Source organism: Mytilus californianus, unplaced genomic scaffold (genome assembly GCF_021869535.1).
Source record: "Mytilus californianus isolate M0D057914Y unplaced genomic scaffold, xbMytCali1.0.p SCAF_1, whole genome shotgun sequence".
Classification (NCBI taxonomy): Eukaryota; Metazoa; Mollusca; class Bivalvia; order Mytilida; family Mytilidae; genus Mytilus; species Mytilus californianus.
Genome location: NW_026262581.1, coordinates 55,041,585 through 55,064,811, shown reverse-complemented (window position 1 = coordinate 55,064,811; position 23,227 = coordinate 55,041,585). Strand labels below are relative to the sequence as shown.

The 23,227-nt window shown below is 31.6% G+C and overlaps 1 protein-coding gene across 2 annotated transcripts in view; it reads right to left on the bottom strand.

Moving 5' to 3' along the window:
• Positions 1 to 20,220, bottom strand: part of LOC127721612 (uncharacterized) — a 38,152-nt gene extending 17,932 nt beyond the window's left edge. The window contains exons 1-4 of one of the 2 annotated variants that reach the window (XM_052228389.1): positions 20,002 to 20,220; positions 18,177 to 18,209; positions 2,472 to 2,523; positions 982 to 1,176 (exon numbers count right to left, since the gene is read on the bottom strand). In XM_052228389.1, coding sequence (XP_052084349.1) covers positions 982 to 1,176; positions 2,472 to 2,523; positions 18,177 to 18,209; positions 20,002 to 20,145 — 424 coding nt within the window. In that variant the 5' untranslated portion in view covers positions 20,146 to 20,220. The remainder of the gene's footprint in view (positions 1 to 981; positions 1,177 to 2,471; positions 2,524 to 18,176; positions 18,210 to 20,001) is intronic. The other variant, XM_052228398.1, reaches the window with a different exon arrangement.
• Between the last annotated feature and the right edge of the window lie 3,007 nt (positions 20,221 to 23,227).

Genomic DNA, 23,227 nt, shown 5'->3' with positions numbered 1-23,227 from the left:
ATATTGGCATATGTTTCATAAAATAAGATATTAGGATTAATAAAAATGTATCGATCTTAAGTGAGAGGGAAGTTCAAAACTAAATATTCGAACTGCACAAAATCCAGTCTAGAAAAACACCGTTTGTTTATTTGTTGAAATTGAACTTTGAACTACTGTATCTATTTGTATTCGTATACCTTTGTGTTTTTTTTTTTACTATTTGGTCTGTGTGCTTGGTACCAGTCAGAATAATGAAGGCCTTTCTAAATGTTTGTTCTGATGTTGGTTTGTTAATTCTAGGTCCCTAGTCAGTGGAAGGATTAACCGTTGACACACATGTTTAACCCCACCATCTTCATTTTGTGCCTGTCCAAATCCATAAATCTTTTATGACCTGGTTGTCGTGTTTGCTACATTTCATTTATGTTTTAAGTATTAATCATACGAAATTTTAACCTTTTGTCAACCTTTAATAGCTCACCAGGTAATGGGTTTTGCTCGTTATGGAATGCCTTACGTTGGTCTGGAATTGTTCACATCTAGATCCATTGGACTTTTTTGGATAGTCGTCTCATTGGCAAATACACCATATCTCCATGTTCTCTCTCTTTCTTTTAGAGTCACGCCTTTTCAGTTTATGGAATTATATTTCAACTTGCAGTACATTCTCATACTAGTAGCTCATATGAAGTATTAATGAATGCAGTTTTGCAATATGTATCTAACTTTTTTTTTAAACTAAGTAGTATTTTTTCCAGAGATATTTCTATATCAATGTTTATCTTTTTTTAAATAAAATTTCTTGTTTATTTCAAGTTGTTCGTGCAACGTTCAGAAAACTTCCGTTAAAGTACTCTTAGTCGATTGCAATACATTTTTCTTCCCTTCAAATACTAGTAGATAGAGCTTGTTTTCATGCATACTATAACTTACTATTTTTTACTCGTATATACTGATTTTTTTGTAACTTCAGTAAATGAAGTTTTCTTTTATCTTTACCTGGTAAGCTGGGTTTTCCTAAAAACTTAATTTTGAAAGAAACATTAAGTGCAGGACTGAATGATTTGTTGTCTTTATAAGGAAGTGGATACAAGGCGATGTTAGTCAAAATAGGCGGCTTGAATAGTTCGGACGCTGTGTTATTTAAAAGTGATGCAAATTCTAATCCATGTGTTTGACTAAAGTCTTGCCATTCTACAATAAATGATCAAAGCATAAACAATTAATCATACATAGATAAATATCACATATATTCTTATACGCTGGTCTAACGAATAAAGAAACACGTAAAATCCATTGGACTACTTTGCTCAATAAAATTGTTAAATCTCAACACATATTGATTTGCAATTTCCCAAGTCATGAACCTCCTAAGTGGTAACCTTATGTTATACCTTAACGTTTACATGTATTAATGTACTTTAAGTAATTTTTATTGATAGTAGGTCTTTAATTTTCCGGTTTTTGTGTCGTGTAGCTAAATTCTTTTATTAAAAACACCCAAACTGATCGATTTTCGTTATCTTTTTAGATAAGCACATTGAAGTACCAAAAGGTCGACGCAAGAGCCTGTCATAAACTTGACTATTGTGTTTGTCTATAAAAAAAACCAACAACATTTCTATGATAAAGATTACGTAATTTAGTGCATGAACTAAATTTTTCATGCAAACGAATACATGTCGATTTATTATTTTTTAAGAATAATATAATTGAACCATCTTACGATATTGTAAGTTAATAGATGACCGTATAATTAAGACTACACATACCATTAAACATTCGATATGCAAATTTCAAGCTATTTTTTTAATAGTATTTCATGTAAAATTTAGAATTAGACACATATTTTTAGGGATTTAGTGATCCGCAAAAATTCTGTTACCTAAATTTATCATGGTAACGTACTTTTTGTTATAATAAGTAATATTTATATTTTTTTCATTTTTTTTCAACAAAACTTCCCATCATACATCAGAGGTCCCGCCCACATCAACTTCACACCCCTTTTTATGCTGCTTTTTCATAAAGTGTTTAAGGTAGAGTGGACCATTGTATTCGTAATGTTGAGGTTGTCTCTTTGATGTTCTTTTGTGGGTTTTTTTCCGGTGAGTGAACTTTTGTTTAAATTTTTAATGGTAAGCATTTTTTACAAACCCAAATATTAAGATGTTATGTAAGATGAGTAAGAAGTAAATGGTAAAATGTCTTAATAGCATCACGGAAGACATTTATAATAATATTTCTCATTTGCTCATTTCAGACAGATCCTTCGATAGTCCGATAGTAATGTGATGTTCTTAAGATTAACCATCAGACATGTTTTGTTGAAAAGAGATACCTGATGTTCTACAAATTTAACAAAGATTTCACAGATATTCGTATATTTACACCAGTTATACAGGGTAGTCTGTTATATTTGACTGAACATGAACTAAAATTGCGTTGGTTTTCGTAACTTGTTGACTTATGAAATAAACAAAACAAACCTGTGTTATAACCAATATTACAAGTAAACTGTTCACCATGGGGAATCCGAGGCTGAAGAATATAAAACAGAATTGTAATAATTATTCTTTAAAAACAGAATTAACCAAAAAGCTCTTGGGAAAAGAAACGAATTGGTTTTCAGATGTTTTGTGATTTAAGTAATTGGTTTTAGGTTTAAGGCACAGTGTATGCCTGTTCTGTTGTAATATCTAAACAATTCAAAATTCAGTTTGAAATAAAAGGAAATTAGAAAATGATCTTATAAATTATTAAATAGTTCAAACCAATAAAAACAAGTTTCATTAAATGAAATTTTATCTAAAATAAATAGAATTTGTTACGTTTTAAGATTTGGGAAAATAAAATTGGTTATAAGCTTTAAAATTCATTAATACGGAACACATGGAAACAGTTTGTGTTCGTAAGAACTGCATAAAAATAAAATTTAAAATTTAATGATTTTTGTACAATCCAGAATACAGATTTTAGTAGGTTTTCAGCAATAGGTCACCATTGAAAAAAAATACCACAGACTGAAATGGCAAATTCTGTGATGTTGACTTTATATAACTGAATATGTTTTAGAAGGCAATATACGTTTTGGGTATCTGTAAATTATGTGATCTTACTAGAGTAAAATATCGTATTTCTACCATTTGTGCTGCATAAAATTTAATGTAGTTCCCCGATATCATTCGACAAATGTCTTAAAACAAAAAGACAAATACGATGTAAAAGTAATCGGAAACAAACAAACTATAAACCCAACAAGACCAGAAGAGTTTCTAGAACAAAACAATTATATTTAAAACTTACGCAAACATATTATGCATGACAAAGACCTTTAAAATTTGAAGGCTCACTTGACAATGAGAATTGGCAACCACTTGGTCCGTCCTGAACAATAAATACGCTAAATTAGATATTTTATTTGTTTTGTAAATGACTTGGTGAATTTCAAGTTTGATAAAATCTACATATTACATCGTTCCAATTATTGAATGGCTGATTCTTGTACTTCCTTAAATGACGGAAATTTATATGTAATATAGTACATTGTCTCGTGATAGATATCTAATAATCACATGGACATGTTTTGCAGATAATTTTAATGGTCGGGAAAATCTAATCTTTTCGCCGATCAAAAGAAATATGCTTTTGCTATTTCTTCCGGATCAGACATATTTTGGAGATATAACTATAAAAAAAAGTTAAAAAGATATTACATTGAATACGAATAAAACCACTGATAACCACGGGGTTCGAACTCACAACCTCAGTGTTGACTGGCTAGTGATTACAGTAGTAACTACTTAGACCACTCGGCCACCGAGGCCCCTGTATATAATTTGATTGAATCTGTATAAATTTTACCACTATCATCGTTTAAATATTATTTGTGCTATACGTAAATCTAAATGCGACTCATGGGTTTTGCAATATGAATTAATATTTGCAATATGAATTAATATTAGCAATAAAGATATAATGCGCAAGGAGCAGAAGTCAGTCATTAATTGCGAAATGTATTAAAATTTGTTGACAATAACATCTGGACAATAACTTTTATTACAACGTTCACTTTATGTAAATCGGCTGTATATAAAATATTGATAATTCGAAAAACTAAGGTTTTTTTTTACCCCAAGGCATGTATAGCTTCAGCCGCAATTGGTAAACTTTTCAAAAGTTTTGGCTTTCAAAGCTCTTTTCGAACTTGATTTGGCCTTCCAACTGTTTTTATTCGAGCAGGAATGATGAGACTAATGTAGTCAAAACGCGCGGCTGGCGTATTAAATTATCAGCCTGGTATCTTTAATCAGTGTTAAATGCATTCATTCATTTAACATACTAAAGCTAAGGTAGCAACTTAATCAGAAAAAAGTTTCCGATTTGACAATCTCTGCTGTTCTGTTTAAATCCTTGTTTTCATCTTCGTGCTCTCAAACGTTTTGTAATTTTGACTTTCCAAACACTCGGTTTGGGTGTAACATTTAAATATTTCTGAACTCCATATTATACCCTTTTTGTGTAACTTTGAATTTGCATTTATGAGATTAAGTCAAAGGAATGACACTGATAGAGGATATGTGTTATGCCAAAATATCTGGCAATACTGTTTACATTATTTATCTAATAGGATCACAAACATGTTTAACGTCGCCACATTCTATATGTTGAAATGAAGCTTTTGCTTTTGAGGAGTAAGGCAAACCAACTAAGTGCTGAATTTTTCAAATTGTACAAAAGTTGAATATTATCTATTACCTTCAATTAGTGAAAATTATATTATCAAATCCGAGTAATGTTCATGCTTAGTAATGTGTGATTTGATTTACCTTATTAAATGATGTTGCATTGAAAACTGTAAAAAGAGTTCGAAGTACAATTGTTGCATCGGATATACAGACAAACAAAAGGACTGTGCAATTCTTGTCAAACTCCAAAGAATATTTGATTCCAATTTAGATAAGACAAATTTAAGCAATCAAATTTTATTTTGAAAAAAATGCGTACAATGCATTTTAATGGATTTGGTACGTCGATAATATTTTTGAAATTGACATCATGTCTTCAAATGACATTTACGCTCGAATTTCTGAATTTCAATGATAGTAATGCGTCATTTACTTTGGGTTTTTTTGGTCAATATACCCATTTTGGATAATATTAGCTCAGTTAAATTGCTGCTGAATTTGTTGTTTAAAGTTTTTGTTTAAACGTATGATGCTTAGTCTTTATGGTGTGATGTTTATGACCTGTGTAGTGCACTTTTATAAAAGATCAGGCATTATCCATTATTGCTAGTTCCCTAAGAGTCACACACCTACTATTACATATTTCGCTCTTCCTGGTTGAAAAAAAGACCTACGTAGGTTAAATATTAACAATAATTTTGAATCGATCAGGAAGCCCTTATACAAAATAGTTTACAGAAAATGAAATATATACTCAGAACACTAATATCTAATTACAGAAAAAAAATGTTTACCTAATATGGTTATTTAAAAAAAACGTATGACAAGTTTGCTTGATCTAAGGAATTTTAGAAATAGCTATGCTACAATCAAAATTTTAAGTTTTACACGAAAAGCGATCTTCAAATTACTTGAGACCACGCACTTACTTTTCAGAAAGAAGAAATCGCTATATTATTTTTATATTGAAATTGTGGAGGAAGAATAAAATGGAAAGTTAGTTTACAACGAATACTTCCTCAAGTAAATCTGTTTTTATCTCCATCAATTATATTTACAAAGCACTAGTCACTTTATTATATTGTGTCGAAACACATATTAAAAGAAGGAAGAACATAAGATAAATTATATAAAAGTTTATTTTCAGATATTAGAAAGAAAGAAAACATTAAATATATACGAAATTTATCAAAACGTTTATAAAAATAAGATGGGATATGTTTTATAGTAATTCAGTGATATCTGCGTTGTCAATTTATTTTGTAAAAACACTATTTAGATAAACAGAATCGATAATTGGGCTATTTATATTTTTATCATTTGAATTAAACAGCGTTTGAACCATGAAAAATAGGTGTAGCGCATACATATGTGTTTGCCTTATGCTCAAGAAAGAAACTGTGTGAGTAAATGCAAAGGTATAGATGCCCTTGATATATAGCATGTTTAAAAATTGTATATAAGAATAGTAAATTGGCTGATTGGACGTTTTACCATGCATACGTAATATGCAGATATTTTGTTGATAGAAACATGTATAACATTCTATAATTACATAATAAATAATATGTATTATAACCAATTTCACATGTTTTTATACCATAAAGTACATCATTTAAAGGAGATACGGAAGATCACCAAGGGGACATTCAAACTTAGAATTAAGTACATAATAAAACTTTAGAGTTGTACTTTTAGTTTTATATTGTTATGCAAAAATAAACATATCAATTTTATCTAGGGTATAATAAATTGAAATACTAACACATTTGTACTGCAAGTACGTAATTTAGGAAAATAAATCAATAACGCAGACGTTTTTTATTATCCAAAATATTTTGAGTAATCAAATCAAGTGGTCTAGCGCATGTTACGTTGAAGAAATGTCTTTCATTTGTGTTTTCTGCTTATTGACGAAATATAGAATAGTATACAGTAAAATTACAAAAATATACCGAACTCCAAGGAAAATTCAAAACGGAAAGTCTCTTATCAAATTGCAAAATCAAAAGCTCAAACACATCAAACGAATGGAAAACAACTGTCATATTCCTGTAACATATACTCTTTATATCTTCAAATTTTAAAGTAAAGTGACCATCAATTCAGTTGCATTCAATTTCCTAACCTCTTTTTTTAGCATTCGAAATGTTAAATCACAGCCGATATAGAATCCAGTGGTATCAAATCCAATCCAATCCCAGGAAAATATTTATCACAATAGGACATAAACACACATATATATATATAAAATTGCATAAATTAAAATGTTACTAATAATTAAATAAATAAAAATCAACACCGAGCAATCAAATGTAAAAAGAAGAAGAAAAAAGAAAAAAAAACATGAGAATTTATCTAACACTACTTGTTGTGTGAGTAGTTATAATAAATTAAATGTGTGAAATCTCTGACTTTCTTGATAAATAGAACTTGTACTTTTTGAAGGTTATAGATAATATTCAACTTTTGTACAATTTAAAAAATTCAGCACTTAGTTTTGGATTCAAAGTATTTTGGCATCGCGCATCACTGAAAAGACATTTATTGTCGAAATGCGCATCTTGGGCTTGGTGTTCGAAAGTATCATAAGATATACCATAAAACATATCTTAGGACAAATTTTATGACCATCTTATGACTATCATATGATATGTCACAGAATGTAAATCAAAGCTGTCCTAAGATGATCATACCTATGATGTTCTGATGACTGTCATAAGGGAATATATTTTATTCCATTTGGAAGGAATAATGATTAAAAAATAATAAGTATGAAAATAATTATTATTACCATACTTTTTACCAATATTTTGTTTTCTTCAGTATAATGAACATGTAATTCTATATATATATATATATGAATTAAAATCTGAGTTGATAATTTGCTTAAATTTAGTTTGTTTTTATAGAATAAAATTCTAGGACTTCACGAGGTATTATTTAATTGTGAATACTTTAAAGATTTGTTACATCGAGTGCCAGCTTAACGAAATACGCGTGCAAATACGCTACAAACTACTATATAAGGAAAGAAATGATATATATAATCCTTATACATGATAAAGAGAAAGAAAAGGAGTCAAAATTTTACGTCGCAGAAGATTCAAATTTTAATTGACGACGTGGAGAAGAATACATCCTTTTTTAGCAGACTTAGCAACACAACAACAAACAGTGCCAAAAAGAGAGTATGGGAGTCTGCATGAGCAAAGATAAATGCAGTAAATGACATTAGAACAGTTGATTTGATTTGTTTTTTTGGTGTTTTAACGCCACTTTTAAGCACCGCTCTTGGGCTATTTCGTGGCGGCCAGTTTTTATTGGTGGAGAAAGCCGGAGTGCCCGGAGAAAACCACCGACCTTCGATAGGAAAACTGACAATCCTAGTCAATTAAGATTGGAGTCAGTAATGTCGTAACATTTATGATAATTAAGACCATCATAAGTCATGTCGCGAGTTGTCTAAAGTTTACAATAAAAGTTATGACATATCTGAACTTGGGACACTTTCGAAAACCTATCTTACGACTATGACGTGTCCTAAGAACATCGTAAGACATAGCTCAGTCATAAGATACTTTCGAAAACCAGGCCCCTGGTGTAGAAAAAAATGGCTCTGTTTATTTTATTATCCTTATAAATCGTGAGATACAAATTATTATTTTTTCTAAATTTTAAAAAATTTTGTTTGACTGTAAAACGAAATCGAATTTCATAAGGAAAGAAAAAGAGCTAAAAAAATTCTTTAAGATCTATTTAATTTTCATTACTGTACTTAATCTTGGTTCGACCTATAGGTTTTTAACTATTGTTAACTGTATCGTATTTGATAACGATCAAACACCTTCGTAGAATAGTCGTTGACAATTACCCACACGTTCTTAACAAACTTAACAATTTTTTTGGCCTTTCGTGAGGATTAAAGTCCATTAATATGATATACCTATTCCCTCTGTTTATCATTTAATCTAGGTAATTCTTGCACTTCCTCAAAACAAGGAAAATTTAAATATTAGTGCAGACAATCAAATGCCTCGTTCACACGTACATTTAATTCGAATTGAATTCGAATCGAATGCGAATCGAATTCGCTAATCGCGTTCACACACTCTTCTTTTTTAATTCGAATTGATTCGAATTGGCTAAATCGCATTATCCAATTCGCACTAGAAATGCGTTTTTGTTAATACGAATTAAAAGTTAACGTCGTTAGGACAGTAAAGCGAATTTGACGCGCATTGCAATTCGCATTAGAATTTACGTTTGGACGTTAAACGTTTCGAATGCGAATTAAACTAATTCGAATTAGTTAATGCGAATCGAATTCGAATTACGTGTGAACGCAGCATAATAATCGTTTTTGCAGCCGTAATTTTTAATAAAGGAGCAAAAAATTAAAAAAAAAATTTGGTTACAAACATGTATTACAGCGGAATTTAGAAACAACATTTCTTTATTAGCAGTCAGTTTGGTTTTATTTCGTCAAAATAAGCTAAAAAACATCGCTGATATATTTTTCGGCTTGCAAATCAACAATTAAACCTTATTTGAATCCGTTTTCGTGCAACATTTATTGACCTTTAGTGGAAATTGGTTGCGAATGTGTTCAGTATCTGTGGTTAGAATGTTCATTCAATAAAAAGAAAAGAATGCCAACGTTGGAAAATAGAGGAATAACTATTTTCTTGACTGATCCAGCCCAAAAAAAAAATCATTCTCATAAAGGTAAAACGAGGATCTTCATATACATGTATCTTAAAACTAAAGCATAAAATAAACCAGACCTAGAAAAATCGTCATAATACGATTGTACGTACTTTTCTGTGTATTTATATATTTTTTTTATATATGGTTATTTGACTATCAGCAGTTCTTGGTGGTCATTTCGATGGAAATTAGATTGATTGATTAATTGTTGGTTGTTTAACGTCCAGTGGCAAATATTTCATGCATATTCAGGACGAGAACAAATTAACAATAAATACAATAGGTAGGTTCTGTAATAGAGGCGTCCGGGATTAAGGTCGGAAAAATTTAGACTGCCACAGGAAATGAGGGTATAGTAGATGGGGACAAAAATTTAGCCTTGCAACAGTTCACCTACGGACCCCTCAAAGAGTTGTTGCAAGGGTTCTTAACGTGTAAAGAGCGTGGCACGCTCTTTACACGATGCTCGGATTTAACGTCCCCATTCTGACCGGACGTGGCTGCAAATTTGTACATCCTGCACAGCCAAACGGACGCCCCACTTTGGCGAGGGTTTTACTGCCTGTCGGAAGAAGACCAATGGTGACCATACTTCTATTCCCCAGGCACCCTTGGGGGTGGAAATTAGATGGCGTCTAGTCTAAAATACACACGAAATGCTGATACAATATAATATTAATATATATATTGTCTATGCATTGTTCATTGTTTCTTTGAACTTTCTGTACCTTGGATCATATATGAGAATTTAGGTAAAATCATGTATTTTCATTATAAATTATAATCATAGAGACCGGGCTTAAAATTTTGTACGCTAAACGCGCGTTTTTATCTTTAGTATGTACGTTTCTTTTTTGTTATAAATTTAGTACATTTCAATAGAGTTTTATCAGTGCATATAACCTTAAGGTCACATCCCGATTATCGCATTCATAGTCTTCCTGGTTGGAACGTGAATGAACTTATTATGTTTAATATTATCATTCGTGTTTTCGATCAGGAAGCCATATCACATTATAGTTTACAGGAAACCAATTTTAAAGTTAGAACTGTTGGACATAATTACAGAATTTTAATATGAAAACGAATGTTTACCTTAAATGTGATTTAAAATAAGTTATTTTGTAAAAATAAATATTTAAAAGATGTAAATAGAAATATATTAATCAAATTATTATTTACATTACTGCGGACTGTGTTTAGTTTCATAATTATTTATTTATTTTCATTGAGTCACTGAATTTATGGATAGTTTTGATGGAAATGTATAACGTGACGGTACCCAAATTGCACCTATTTTGACAGTTTTTTCACCTTTGTTTTTTTATGATAAAAACAAAAATTTCCATTCTGTGTTTATTTTGTAGCCGTATCCTTCTTTATTTTATAGGTACACCAATTTGATTTTTAATCTCTATTGAGTCATAGAAAAATGGGTTTGAATCGACCTCCAAACTATCCATGATTCCGTAATGAGGAGTACCCAAATTGCATCCATGCTAAAATTTACATCATTAAAAATCAAATAACAGATGTTTTGTTTTATTTTTTCAAATATTTGGAACAATTTGACATGAGTACATGCTCACTATTCATTTTTTTTTAAAAGGGATGCTTGTAACATATTTTTTTTGTTCATTTTTAAAAGATGACTTTTTGTGAACGTCGCATGGCGGCGTTTTCGTACCTTTTTTTCTTTTCCAGTGAAAGCTTCATTTGTTGATATAAACTGTGAACGTTTAGTGTATATTTGAATATATTCACCTATTTTGTATGACGTGTATAATGTCAAATAACTTAAATACAAATTGTTTAGTCTGAAAGAAAACTTTTAAGAATTTCTGAGCTGTTTATGTTGAATAGGTGCAATTCGGGTACTCGGTGCAATTAGGGTACCGTGACGTTACGTGCACAATGTCATGTTTTCTCTGACTGTTAATGACGTCTTTACCCGGGGGGGGGTTACTTCCTATATTTTTAGTGGTACGAGTGTGCCGCAAAACAGAATCGCTTTTTCATTCCCTGCTAGTTAGAACAGGGTCCCTTTTTCATGTCCTGCTGGTTAGAACAGGGTCGATTTTTCATGCCCTGCTGGTGAGAACAGGGTCTTTTTTAGAACAAAGTATTTGTCTAGAACAGGATCGCTTATTCAACTGTTTAAGATACAGTCTAGAACCCGGGTCTAGAACAGCATCTATTTTATACGGTCTAGAACAGGGTATGTTTTTCAATATTTCTGTTTAGAACAGGGTATGTTTTTTAATGTTTTCTGGATAGAACAGGGTATGATTTGGCAAGTGCTGTCGCCACAGACTCATTAACGTTCAGTTATATCCGAAAGGATAGTCAGTAACCCCCCGGGGTCTTTACGCCATATCCATTGGATCTTGGATGTGAACCGAATGATATTTTAGTCTAAGACACATAATTTTTTTATTAGTTGTTATTGGCTTTCAACTAGCTTTCAATAACTGCGAGTACTCTCACATTTGTAATTTGTGTTTTTGTTAGGGGGTTTATGTGCTTTGTATCGATTTGAATTAAGCCCTTTTCAACTTATTTTTATAGTTTGTTTTTATTTTGTACTGTAACACCACTGTCCAAGGTAAGGGGGAGGGTTTGGCCCATGTTTAACCACGCCACATTCTGTATGTGCTTGTCCTAAGTCAGGAGTCATGTAGTTCGGTGGTTGTCGTTTGTTGCTGTTTATCATATTTGTTTTTCTTTAATTGTTTTTTACATAAATAAGGCCGTTAGATTTTTCGTTTGAATAGACAACTTTCGAGTTCGTTGCATTTCCGTCAAAAAATTTGGTTTTAGTGAACATCATTCGTGCGTTTAGGGGCGTCGTCACTTCCGTTCCTATGTTGAGCGATTGGTTGAAAAAATGATAATTGCTATATTGTATGAATTATTCGGCAAATTAAATTCTTATAATTGATATTCAGCACAAATATCATTAGGGAATTGTGATTAAGTACTTCCTGCATAATGATGACCACAAAGACGCTTGATGAACTTTAATAGAGCAGGGATACAGGCGATCCCCTCTATCTGGTAAATGACGTCACATAGGCGCACAAAATTGACGAACTTTTCCGGTGAATGACATAACTCGAAAGTGGTCTATTGTTTTACATTTGTCATTTCGGGGCCTTTTATAGCTTACTATGTGGTATGGGTTTTTCTCATAGTTGAAGGCCGTACGATGACATAGTTGTTAACTTCTATGTCATTTGGTCTCTAGTGGAGAGTTTTCTCATTGGCAATCATACCACATCTTCTTATTCTTTTATGTATACATATAGCATTTTAATTAAATAGGAAGAAGAAAACAAAATGAGTTTGCATACACCATATTCCAAGAATTATTTTCTCTATTAGATAAATCTATTTCGCCATTAACATCGATTTAAGAAACAATACGTTGATATGAATAAAGTATCAACAATTTACAAAATAGTTAGGAAACATAGGTCAAATGCACAGTCGTTTGCAGGAAATTGCAGGAAATAGACTATGCTATAAATGCTTGTGTAGTTTGTATGTACTAATGACCCAAATAATGTATAATTTATATAACATCATATCCTTCTTCACCACAGTGACAGAATAAAGGAATACCATATATACAGTTATCGGCAACCTAAGAATTTGACAAACGCACTTGACTCTGACCAGACATACATTTTCATCGTCATCGAACCAAGAAGAATTTTCGGTAAAAATATCACAGTAAAATATTTTTAAAAGTTCAAAAATTCAAACTCAATGCAAACATGTAAATCAAACAAACTTAATAACTTGTACTGCATACATACATTGTTTTATCTCACTTAAGCCAGTTCGGGTGTACATCTGTTAGAATCAGATAAAACATCTATAGCATCGAAATCTTTAATTAAGTAGAAGCATTTACGTATTTAGTGATGGGAAGTTTATAATATTTCCATTTTTTAAAGTGCAACATATGAAGTGAAATATATTGCCAAGAAGTGGGACAATAGTTTTATAATGCTTTTTAAGCATAAGATGAACCCTTAAAATAAAGTTTATGGAACCTACATACCAATAACGCAATGGAACAAACTCATCTGCCACAATGTATTAATGTCATTACAAAGTTATATGAATCTTTCCAAGTGCTTATGGGAGCATACAAGTGTTAGAGAAGAAATACTGGTAACACTGGTGTTTCTTATTATCTTTTCGAGAACATATTATTAGAAAATACAATTCTCTTCATTAGAATTTGTCCGAGTGGTTAAGTGCATTGAACACAGTGTATGATCGGTTGCCACGTTGTTGCATGCAGAAGCATGGGTTCGATTACCGCTGAGAGAAGGACAAAAATATGCTGATATGTATATACATATGTGTAACCAGAGGCTCTAAAGAGCCTGTGTCGCTCACCTTGGTCTATGTGCATATTCAACAAAGGACACACTTTAACATTGTAGACGAGAATAGAATTTATGACAAAATTCTCTGTTTTGTTGATCTTGTATTGCTGATCATTTAGTCTGTTTAGTTTCTCTCTATCTTCTTTAGTTTTTGCTCAAATCACAAAAGAAGGTAACAAATCCTCAGTTAAGGGCAATCACTCCTATAAAGAGTGACAGTCTACTAACTATATTGGCAAAATTTGACTTGTTAGTAGATCTTGCCTTGCTGATCATTTTTTTTATTTAAAGTGTCTATTTATCTATTACTATAATTTTTATCATACAGTGTATAAGGCAAAAGGCAAAAAAACTTAGAAAAATCGTCATTAAAGGGCAAAACTCCAATAAAGAATCGTCGGACGATTTCCTCCATAATGTCTTAACTGTAGATATTGTCTTTCTGATCATTTTTGCTTATTCAAGTTTCTATCTATCTGTTATAATTTTTAAGATATAAGACAAAAATGAAAAAATGGTAAAATTTGTCATTTAAGGGCAATAACTCCAATAAGGAGTCGTCGGACGATTTCCTCTATATAGTCTTAATTGTAGATCTCGTCTTGCTGATATTTTTGCTTATTAAAGTTTCTATCTATCTATTATAATTTTTAAGAAAAAAAGCAATTACGCAAAAAATTGGTACACATCGTCATCAAATGGCAATAACTCTTATAAGGAGTTGACTGACGATTTCGACCATTAGTAGACTTATTTGTAGAACTCGTCTTGCTGATCATTTTTGCAATTTAAAGTTTCCCTCTACCTATTATAGTTTTTAAGATAAAAGACAAAAATGAAAAAAATGGTAAAATTTGTCATTTAAGGGCAATAACTCCTTTAAAAAGTCGTCTGACAGTTTTGACGTGTGTAGACAATTGGTAGAGCTCAACAATCTGAACATTTTTTCTCTGTCAGATTTTCTCTATTTATAACGGTTTTCAAAATAATAGACTAAACTTGCATTTTACCCCTATGTTCTATTTTTAACCATGTCGGCCATCTTGGTTGGCAGACGGGATCATCGGACACATTTTTAAAACTAGATACCCTAATGATGATTGTGGCCAAGTTTTGTTAAATTTGGCCCCGTAGTTTCAGAGTAGAAGATTTTTGTAAAAGTTAACAGACGACGACGGACGACGGATGCCAAGTGATGAGAAAAGCTCACTTGGTCCTGTGTGCCAGGTGAGCTAAACATGAGGCTCTCAAGAGCCTGAATCGTTCACCTGTATTTCAGAGGAGAAGATTTTTAAATGTTAGCAAACTTGATGAACAAATTGTGTAAAATTGTCTTTAAAGGGCAATAACTCCTTAAGGGGTCAATTGACAATTTTAGTCATATTACCTTTTTTGTAGATATTACTTTCTTGAACATTATTACTGCTTACAGTTTATATATATCTATAATAATATTCAAAATAATAACAAAAAACTGCAAAATTTTGTTAAAACTACCAATTCGGTGGCAGCAACCCAACAATGGGTAGTTCGATTCGTCTGATAATTTGAGGGCCGATAGATCTTGACCAATGAAACAATTTTACCCCATGTCACATTTGCTCTAAAAGATTTAGTTTTTGAGATATAAGCCAAAAACTGCATTTGACCCTTATGTTCTATTTTTAGCCATGGCGGCCATGTTTGTCAATGGATACAAATTTCGGATACAATTTATAAACAAGATACCCTAATAACATTTACTTAAAGTTTGAAGGTAATTGGCCCAGTAGTTTCAGAGGAGAAGATTTTTAAATGTTAGCAAACTTGATGAACAAATTGTGTAAAATTGTTTTTAAAGGGCAATAACTCCTTAAGGGGTCAATTGACAATTATGGTCATATTAACTTTTTTGTAGATCTTACTTTGTTGAACATTATTGCTGCTTACAGTTTATATATATCTATAATAATATTCAAAATAATAACAAAAAACTGCAAAATTTTGTTAAAACTACCAATTCGGTGGCAGCAACCCAACAATGGATTGTTCGATTCTGAAAATTTCAGAGCTGATAGATCTTGACCAATTGAACAATTTTATCCCATGTCAGATTTGCTCTAAAAGATTTAGTTTTTGAGATATAAGCCAAAAACTGCATTTGACCCCTATGTTCTATTTTTAGCCATGGCGGCCATGTTTGTCAATGGATCAAAACTTCGGATACAATTTATAAACTAGATACCCTAAGGAACATTTAGTTAAAGTTTGAAGGTATTTGGCCGAGTAGTTTCAGAGGAGAAGATTTTTGAAATAGTTTACGACGACAGACGACGACAGACGACAACAGACGACGACGACAGACGACGGACGCCAAGTGATGGCATAAGCTCACATGGGGCCCTTCGGGCCCCGGTGAGCTATTAAGGGGGCATTGCCTTTGACATCTTGCACTCTGAGAGAATCACACTAACATCATGTCTATTTGTCACAAACGTCTGTCGCACAATACAATTATATAAATAATCTCATTGGACAAAAGCGGATGATAAACATTTTAATTGAAATATTAAATGTAAATACAACGATATAAACCGTAACCCGGCAACATATTTTTTTCGATCGCTTATTCTTCCGGGTATGGATGGTTTGTAGATTTAAAATCCACGTTGTAAGTTCATATCAATGTCGCTTTGGTAATATATGAATAATATCAGCTCAAGTCAGCCAACTTCAATTTTCAAAATGTCACAGTGGTAGGATTTGAAAGTTTGATTATTGGTTTAAGGTCTACACACTAATAATATTATCGGTAAAAGTCCGTTGTCAGCCGCGCGACGACTATGAAAGATGTGCGCTTGTTGATATATATTATATGTAGTAGATTGGCCGTTGAAATTGGTCACTTTTCACACTTCATTGCATATGATAAGGATGGAAATATAGATAAAATATATTACAAGATTAGCAATTTTTATCAATATTAATGCACACAGAACAAAGAAAACACCAGCAAAACAAAATAGAAAAGGAAAATACACACATATACAACAAATCAATATTGTTTTATTTATTTGTTTAGTTGTAATATGCATAAGCACATTTCATATATTTCCACATTCAGCTATAAAATTGAACGCTTGCAGGAAGCACTTAATTTTCAGAATTCAGAATTCAGAATTTTTAGATGTATTTTGATATGAAAACTATATTTGTTTTTTTTTTCAAATATTAGCTACCTATTGGAATCAAACTGTAAATGGAGAAAAGAAACCTTTCAAGAAGCAGGTGTTTGTTTAGGTGTCTAAGGTGAAATTTTAGTTTTACAAAATCGTAAATGTTTTTCTCATAAAAAAGACTTCAATGTAGTGTACATGAATATTCTTTGACGTCATTACATCTGAAAATGAGACAAGAAATGTGGTTTGCGCGTTTATGTTCTAAAAATATAACTTATGGCGTCGGTGTATGGGTGGGGATGAGAAACATGAAAACATTAACTTAATCGGCTCCTACAATGATAGAAACTATACAATTATTTGAAATGCAATGTGGAGGGGGATGAATATCGTGCTTCATAAATGGAAAAAGTCGTATTACGAGTCTGTTTGTTGGATACAGTGTTTAACTACATGTATGAAGGCGTGGAAGATCAATGATTGTTATTTGCCCTAAAACTTCTTAATGGTCTTCATTGCATAACACAACGATATGAAAACAAAACAAGACTTGGACATGGATGTTTGGAAGGGATTCTTGGCTGGGAAACTACCTCGCCAATAGCGAAATTCTATCAAAACGACATTATAAAAGAAAAGTAATGTTCGAGGTTGGAAAAATTGTATCAGATTGAACTTAAGAAGTAAATGAATTATCTAATAATCCTGTATTTTGCAATTATTTCTGGTTTATCATTGATAAAAAAATTTATTGAACGTGTGTTCTGCTTTCGTGTTTAAACTTAAACTGTATGCAAAAGCATTTAATCTCTCAAATGTGGATTCATTTATTTCAAATATTACTTCTAACCTCTTTCACACGCCGGTCATTACCTTGAATTCATGCACCCATTGAAATATACCGTTACCAGGGAGTAATAAAAACTGATGATGAAATGATTTTTCACAAAAAGAAATGGAAATGCGTGGTTAAATTGATAAATAGTAAACACAATTAGAAAAAGCAAATTGGAATATCCGCTGGAAAACCGGAAATATTTTAAAAAATAGAATACCTGAACTTGAGATATAATGTGACTTCCTCTAATATGATAACCTTGATCTTTTCATTGTTAGTTTTCACCGTGCATGCAGAAAATACTATTTTTATATAAATAGTAAATAACATGAATTAGGAAAGTGAGTTATGATTAAAAAAACAAGACCGAGCTACCAATTTACACACTATGTTTTACCTTGTCTTGGAGTCTATTAGTTCTAGCTAGAAACTATAACAAACAATAAACTAATAACACATTTGTTAAAAATTATTTGAAAAATAATGCTACTGATCACATTTTATTTGATCTGGTGATATTAATCAAACCCTTAATGTGTTAAGACGTTACCTGGACCTCTGTCGTCAGTCTGTAAGTAACGTGTAGATGGTTACCTGGACCTTTGTCGTCAGTCTGTAAGACCCAGGGCTGTCTGTTTAGCAATATGGGATGTATAAATATGAATTCGAGTTATAAAGCCCTTGCACCAACATTCTGAGGTGCCCTGAAGGTGACCTGTTGCAAAGCAGAAGTTTAATAGTACAAGACACACCCCTTTTTCATCAGAAAATAATTTTGTTTTATCGCGGTCGATCTTTTTAGCAGTGTCTACCTTGTTTTCTTCTCTTCCTAAATGCGCATGAAATGTTTGCACTGGACGCTAAGCAAACAGTGATCAATCAATCATAGATGTCAGAAAAATTTCATTTTATATTTCTTGAGTCGAATGTCCCTTATTTGATAAGTAATCTTAACAATCCCAAATAGATGACATTGATGGAGTATTTTTTTTTTTGTAAAACTTATTTTACGAACACCGGGAAAATGTTGATTTTTTTTGTTTGTTAAGATTATGCACTATGTGAAAGCTAAGTCAAACTAAGTGCGTAACTGATGCAAATTACAGCTTTCGTTCTAATTCTAAAGCCATAATAACATAAGAAAATCAAATTACCTTTAAACATCATTTTAAAAGAGAGAGAGAAGATATCACGACGGCATTCAAAATATCAAATATCAAAATATCAAAATTATAATCCAATAAAAGAGACAACACTATGGAAGTGTCACGGAATAGAAGCTCCTTTATAATATAAGTTCCAAAAGGAAAAAATGTTCTGGAATATTATTTCCAAAGGAATAAATATTACAGTATATGTTTCTTACGGAATAAATGGTATAGAATATTTGTTCCAACAGGAATATTTATTATGACATTGTTTATAACAAAGTTTCCAGTGGAACTTCTGTTAGGCGGAACAAATATACGTTGACAGAAGGACGAACACCAATAAATAAAACATGACATAGAAAACCAAAGACTGAGCAATACGAACCCCATCAAAAACAGGGGGTGAACTCATGAGCTCCGGAAGGAAGTCACTAAATGTCTTTATTTTAGATAAAAAGATGCCTGTCGCAAAAAGAATTATTCACATTGAAAATACGAAAATATTAATTTGTTTTGTCCTTGTTTATATTGTATTGTACTGTTAATTGTACCGAAACGAAGTATCGATTGGCCCTATTTGGATTAATTTGAAATAAATAAATACATACATATATATATAAATACCCAAGTAGGTAAAACATTTATAAACTTTTATTTCTTGACGCTTATGTACCTAGATAGTAAAAATATTTTGGTACGGAATCAGTATTAGGCAAATGAAATTAAATAATTTTCATACATATATCATGTACTTTTTCTTATTTATGATTACATTTATTTTTGCGTATGTGCCTTTAGTGGAAATCAGCAAACGTTATTTGAAGTTTTGCCCACACACGTTTATTTTATTTACTTTGTATAAGAACACTTGACCGACCAAAAATGTGTTATCCTTTTGATATGTTTATAGTATACTATGAAATATCAATAAACATCTGTCACCAAGCGTAAGTAAATAAATGAGAAAAGGTGCCAAAATATTTTATTATAAAAGTGCAAGGTAAACAATGTGTGTTTGACATTTAAATACACGAGTTTAAATAAAATCGACTAATCATCTATATAACTTACCGGCTTCCAACATGTTTCGTTACAGAGTGGACGTCCTATGAATGGGCTTACCGGACACCCTGCAGCCACAATGGCGGTAGCCACAATGTTCAGTTGAAGAACAAGGGTAAACACCCAAAATAAAGGTGTTTTGCCCGTGGACATTTTTATCCCCTCGCACACATGGTGTACACATCTACCCAATGCATTGATAATTCGTTCTACAAGGAAGTTATTTTGATCTAGTTACCTGTAAACAAATGGAGCAAATAATGGAACTGTCATAATGGGACCAATCAAAATAAATTAGTTTAAAATAATACATTGTTTTGAATATTGATTTGTTATCAGTAATATATCAGGTTAATGGACATGTGTTATTTGGTTCAACGTAATTTGATATTGATTCTCAGAATAGATATGATTATCGCGAAATGTTTTCAAAACTATACCAATTTATTTTAATTTCGTTGACATCTATAGTCAATGAGAGTTTCTTTAGATTTAAGTAAAAGAAAACAAAACACTGACAAGCTTTGGTAAGATAATGTACTAAAGAAGGAAGTTCAAACATTTATATAAAATTTTAAAAGATAATTTAAAATCATGCGAGGTATGAATATTATATTTTTTGTTAATTTTTGTGAACGCGCCATATTTTAAGTCGACATTCATATTCTTATTGGTACGTAATTACTGAACAAGTATCCTCATTTATTTTGCTTTACTACGTAAAATACTGTGAACAAGATCGAATTTCTGAAATTCTGCGAGCCAACCTTTGTGATAGAGAATTTCGGCATTGGTTTTGATATTAGTGCATTAATATGAGAAAAGTAAAATTTGTTTTGATTACTTGTCTTTATAAAAATAGATATTTTTATTTTACATTTATTCTAATATATGTAATTATATCATGCGTTAATGTTAAAATCTCTTTCTCGAAAGTTTGATAGAATTTATAAGACTTACTTTTTTATCGCTGCAATAATTGATATACAATGTTACAAAACTCATTTTAATTAGAAATAATAAAAGTATGGAAGGTTTTGAAAAAAAAAATTATCTAACATTGAATCGGGCAAGATGAATAATCATTTTAAAGGCAGCTTGAAATAAATATCCTGACCCACTACCATTGGAATTGTTATGAATGAAAAACGAAAATAAGAATGCATGCAGCAATGTTTCGTCAAAAAAAAAAATAGTTTATCGCAATTAATAGAAATAAATATTCGTTCTGAAAAAGATACTCATACTTCCCCTCACCCGAATATCAAATTGTCGTCCTCTTAGTGATGATACATTTTTAACAGTTGACTGTTTTGAGTGATGGTAAAACCGTTGAGTTTTGAGCGATGGTAGAACAGTTGAGTTTTGAGAGATTGTAAAACAGTTGAGTGTTGGGTGATGGTAAAACATAAGCAATACGACGGGGGATACTAGTTGAGCAGCATCTGATTACCTTTCCGGAGCACTTGATATTTGTGTTGTCAGTTTTCTCTACTTTTTAGTTTTGAAGGTCTCCTTGGTATCTTCCGCTTCTTTTCATTTTTTTGGCATCTCCACCTTAGACAATTAATCTCTGCATACTCACTAATTGCAGCATACGCTCGTAGCAGTTGGTTTATAACCGTTGGTTTTCCCGTTTGAATGGTTTTACACTAGTAATTTTTGGGGCCCTTTATAGCTTACTGTTCGGTGTGAGCCAAGGCTCCGTGTTGAAGACCGTACTTTGACCTATAATGGTTTACTTTTATAAATTTTGACTTGGATGGAGAGTTGTCTCATTGGCACTCATACCACATCTTCTTATATCTATCTAAAGATAATCTTTACTAATCTTTAAGATAAATCTTTACTAATCTTTGAACATTGCTAAAATTGTTGATATATACATATTTTTGTAACGTTATTTTTAGCTCACCGCTCCGAAGGAACGGTTAGCTTTTGCCATCACTTGGCGTCCGTCGTCGTCTGTCGTCGTCCGGCGTCGTCCGTCGTCGTCCGTCCGGTGTAAACTATTTCAAACATCTTCTCCTCTGAAACTACTGAACCAATTCCAACCAAACTTTATCTGAATGATCCTTAGGGTATCTTGAATAAAGTGTGTGTTTTATATTTTGTTTCGTTAAAAACATGGCCGCCATGGCTAAAAATAGAACATAGGAGTAAAATGCAGTTTTTGGTTTATATCTCAAAAACCAAAGCATTTACAGCAAATCTGACTTCCGGTAAAAATATTCATTAGGTCAAGTTCTATCAGCCCTGAAATTTTCAGATGAATCTAACAACCTATTGTTGGGTTGCTGCCACTAAATTGGTAATTATAAGGAAATTTTGCAGTTTTTGGTTATTATCTTGAATATTATTATAGATAAAGATAAACTGTAAACAGCAAAAATGTTCAGCAAAGTAAGATTTACAATTAAATTTATATGACCAAAATTGTCAATTGACCCTTAAGGAGTTATTGTCCTTTAAGGGCAATTTTACACGATTTGTTTATCATGTTTTCTAACTTTAAAAAATCTTCTCCTCTAAAACTAATGAACCAATTCCAATGAAACTTAAGCTGAATGATCCTTAGGGTATCTAGAATAATGTTTGTGTCTTATTTTCTGTTTCGTCAAAAAACATGGCCGCCATGACTAAAAATAGAACATAGGGTAAAATGCAGTTTTTGACTTATATCTCAAAAACTAAAGCATGTAGAGTAAATCAGACAAGAAGTTAAAGTATTCATTAGGTCAAGGTCTACCTGCCCTGAAATTATCAGCCAAATCAGGTATCTGATTTTTAGGTACTTGCCCCTGAATTGATGATTTTAAGGAAATTTTTCAGTTTTCGGTTATTATCTTGAATATTATTATAGATAAAGATAAACTGTAAACAGCAAAAATGTTCAGCAAAGTAAGATCTACAAATAAGTTTTATATGACCAAAATTGTCAATTGACCCCTTAAGGAGTTATTGTCCTTTAAAGACAATTTTTCACAATTTGTTCATCTAATCTAGTTTGCTTTCTTTAAAAAATCTTCTCCTTTGAAACTGCTGAATCAATTTCAGCCAAACTTGGGCTGAATGAGTTTCAGAGTATCTTGTATAAATTTTGTATTCTATTTCCTTGTACGTCAAGAAACATAGCCACTATGGCTAAAATGGAACAGAGGGGTAAAATGCTTTTTTTTTGCTTTTGAAGAAAAAATGACAGATACAAAGAACGTTTAAATGGCATTTTAAGCCA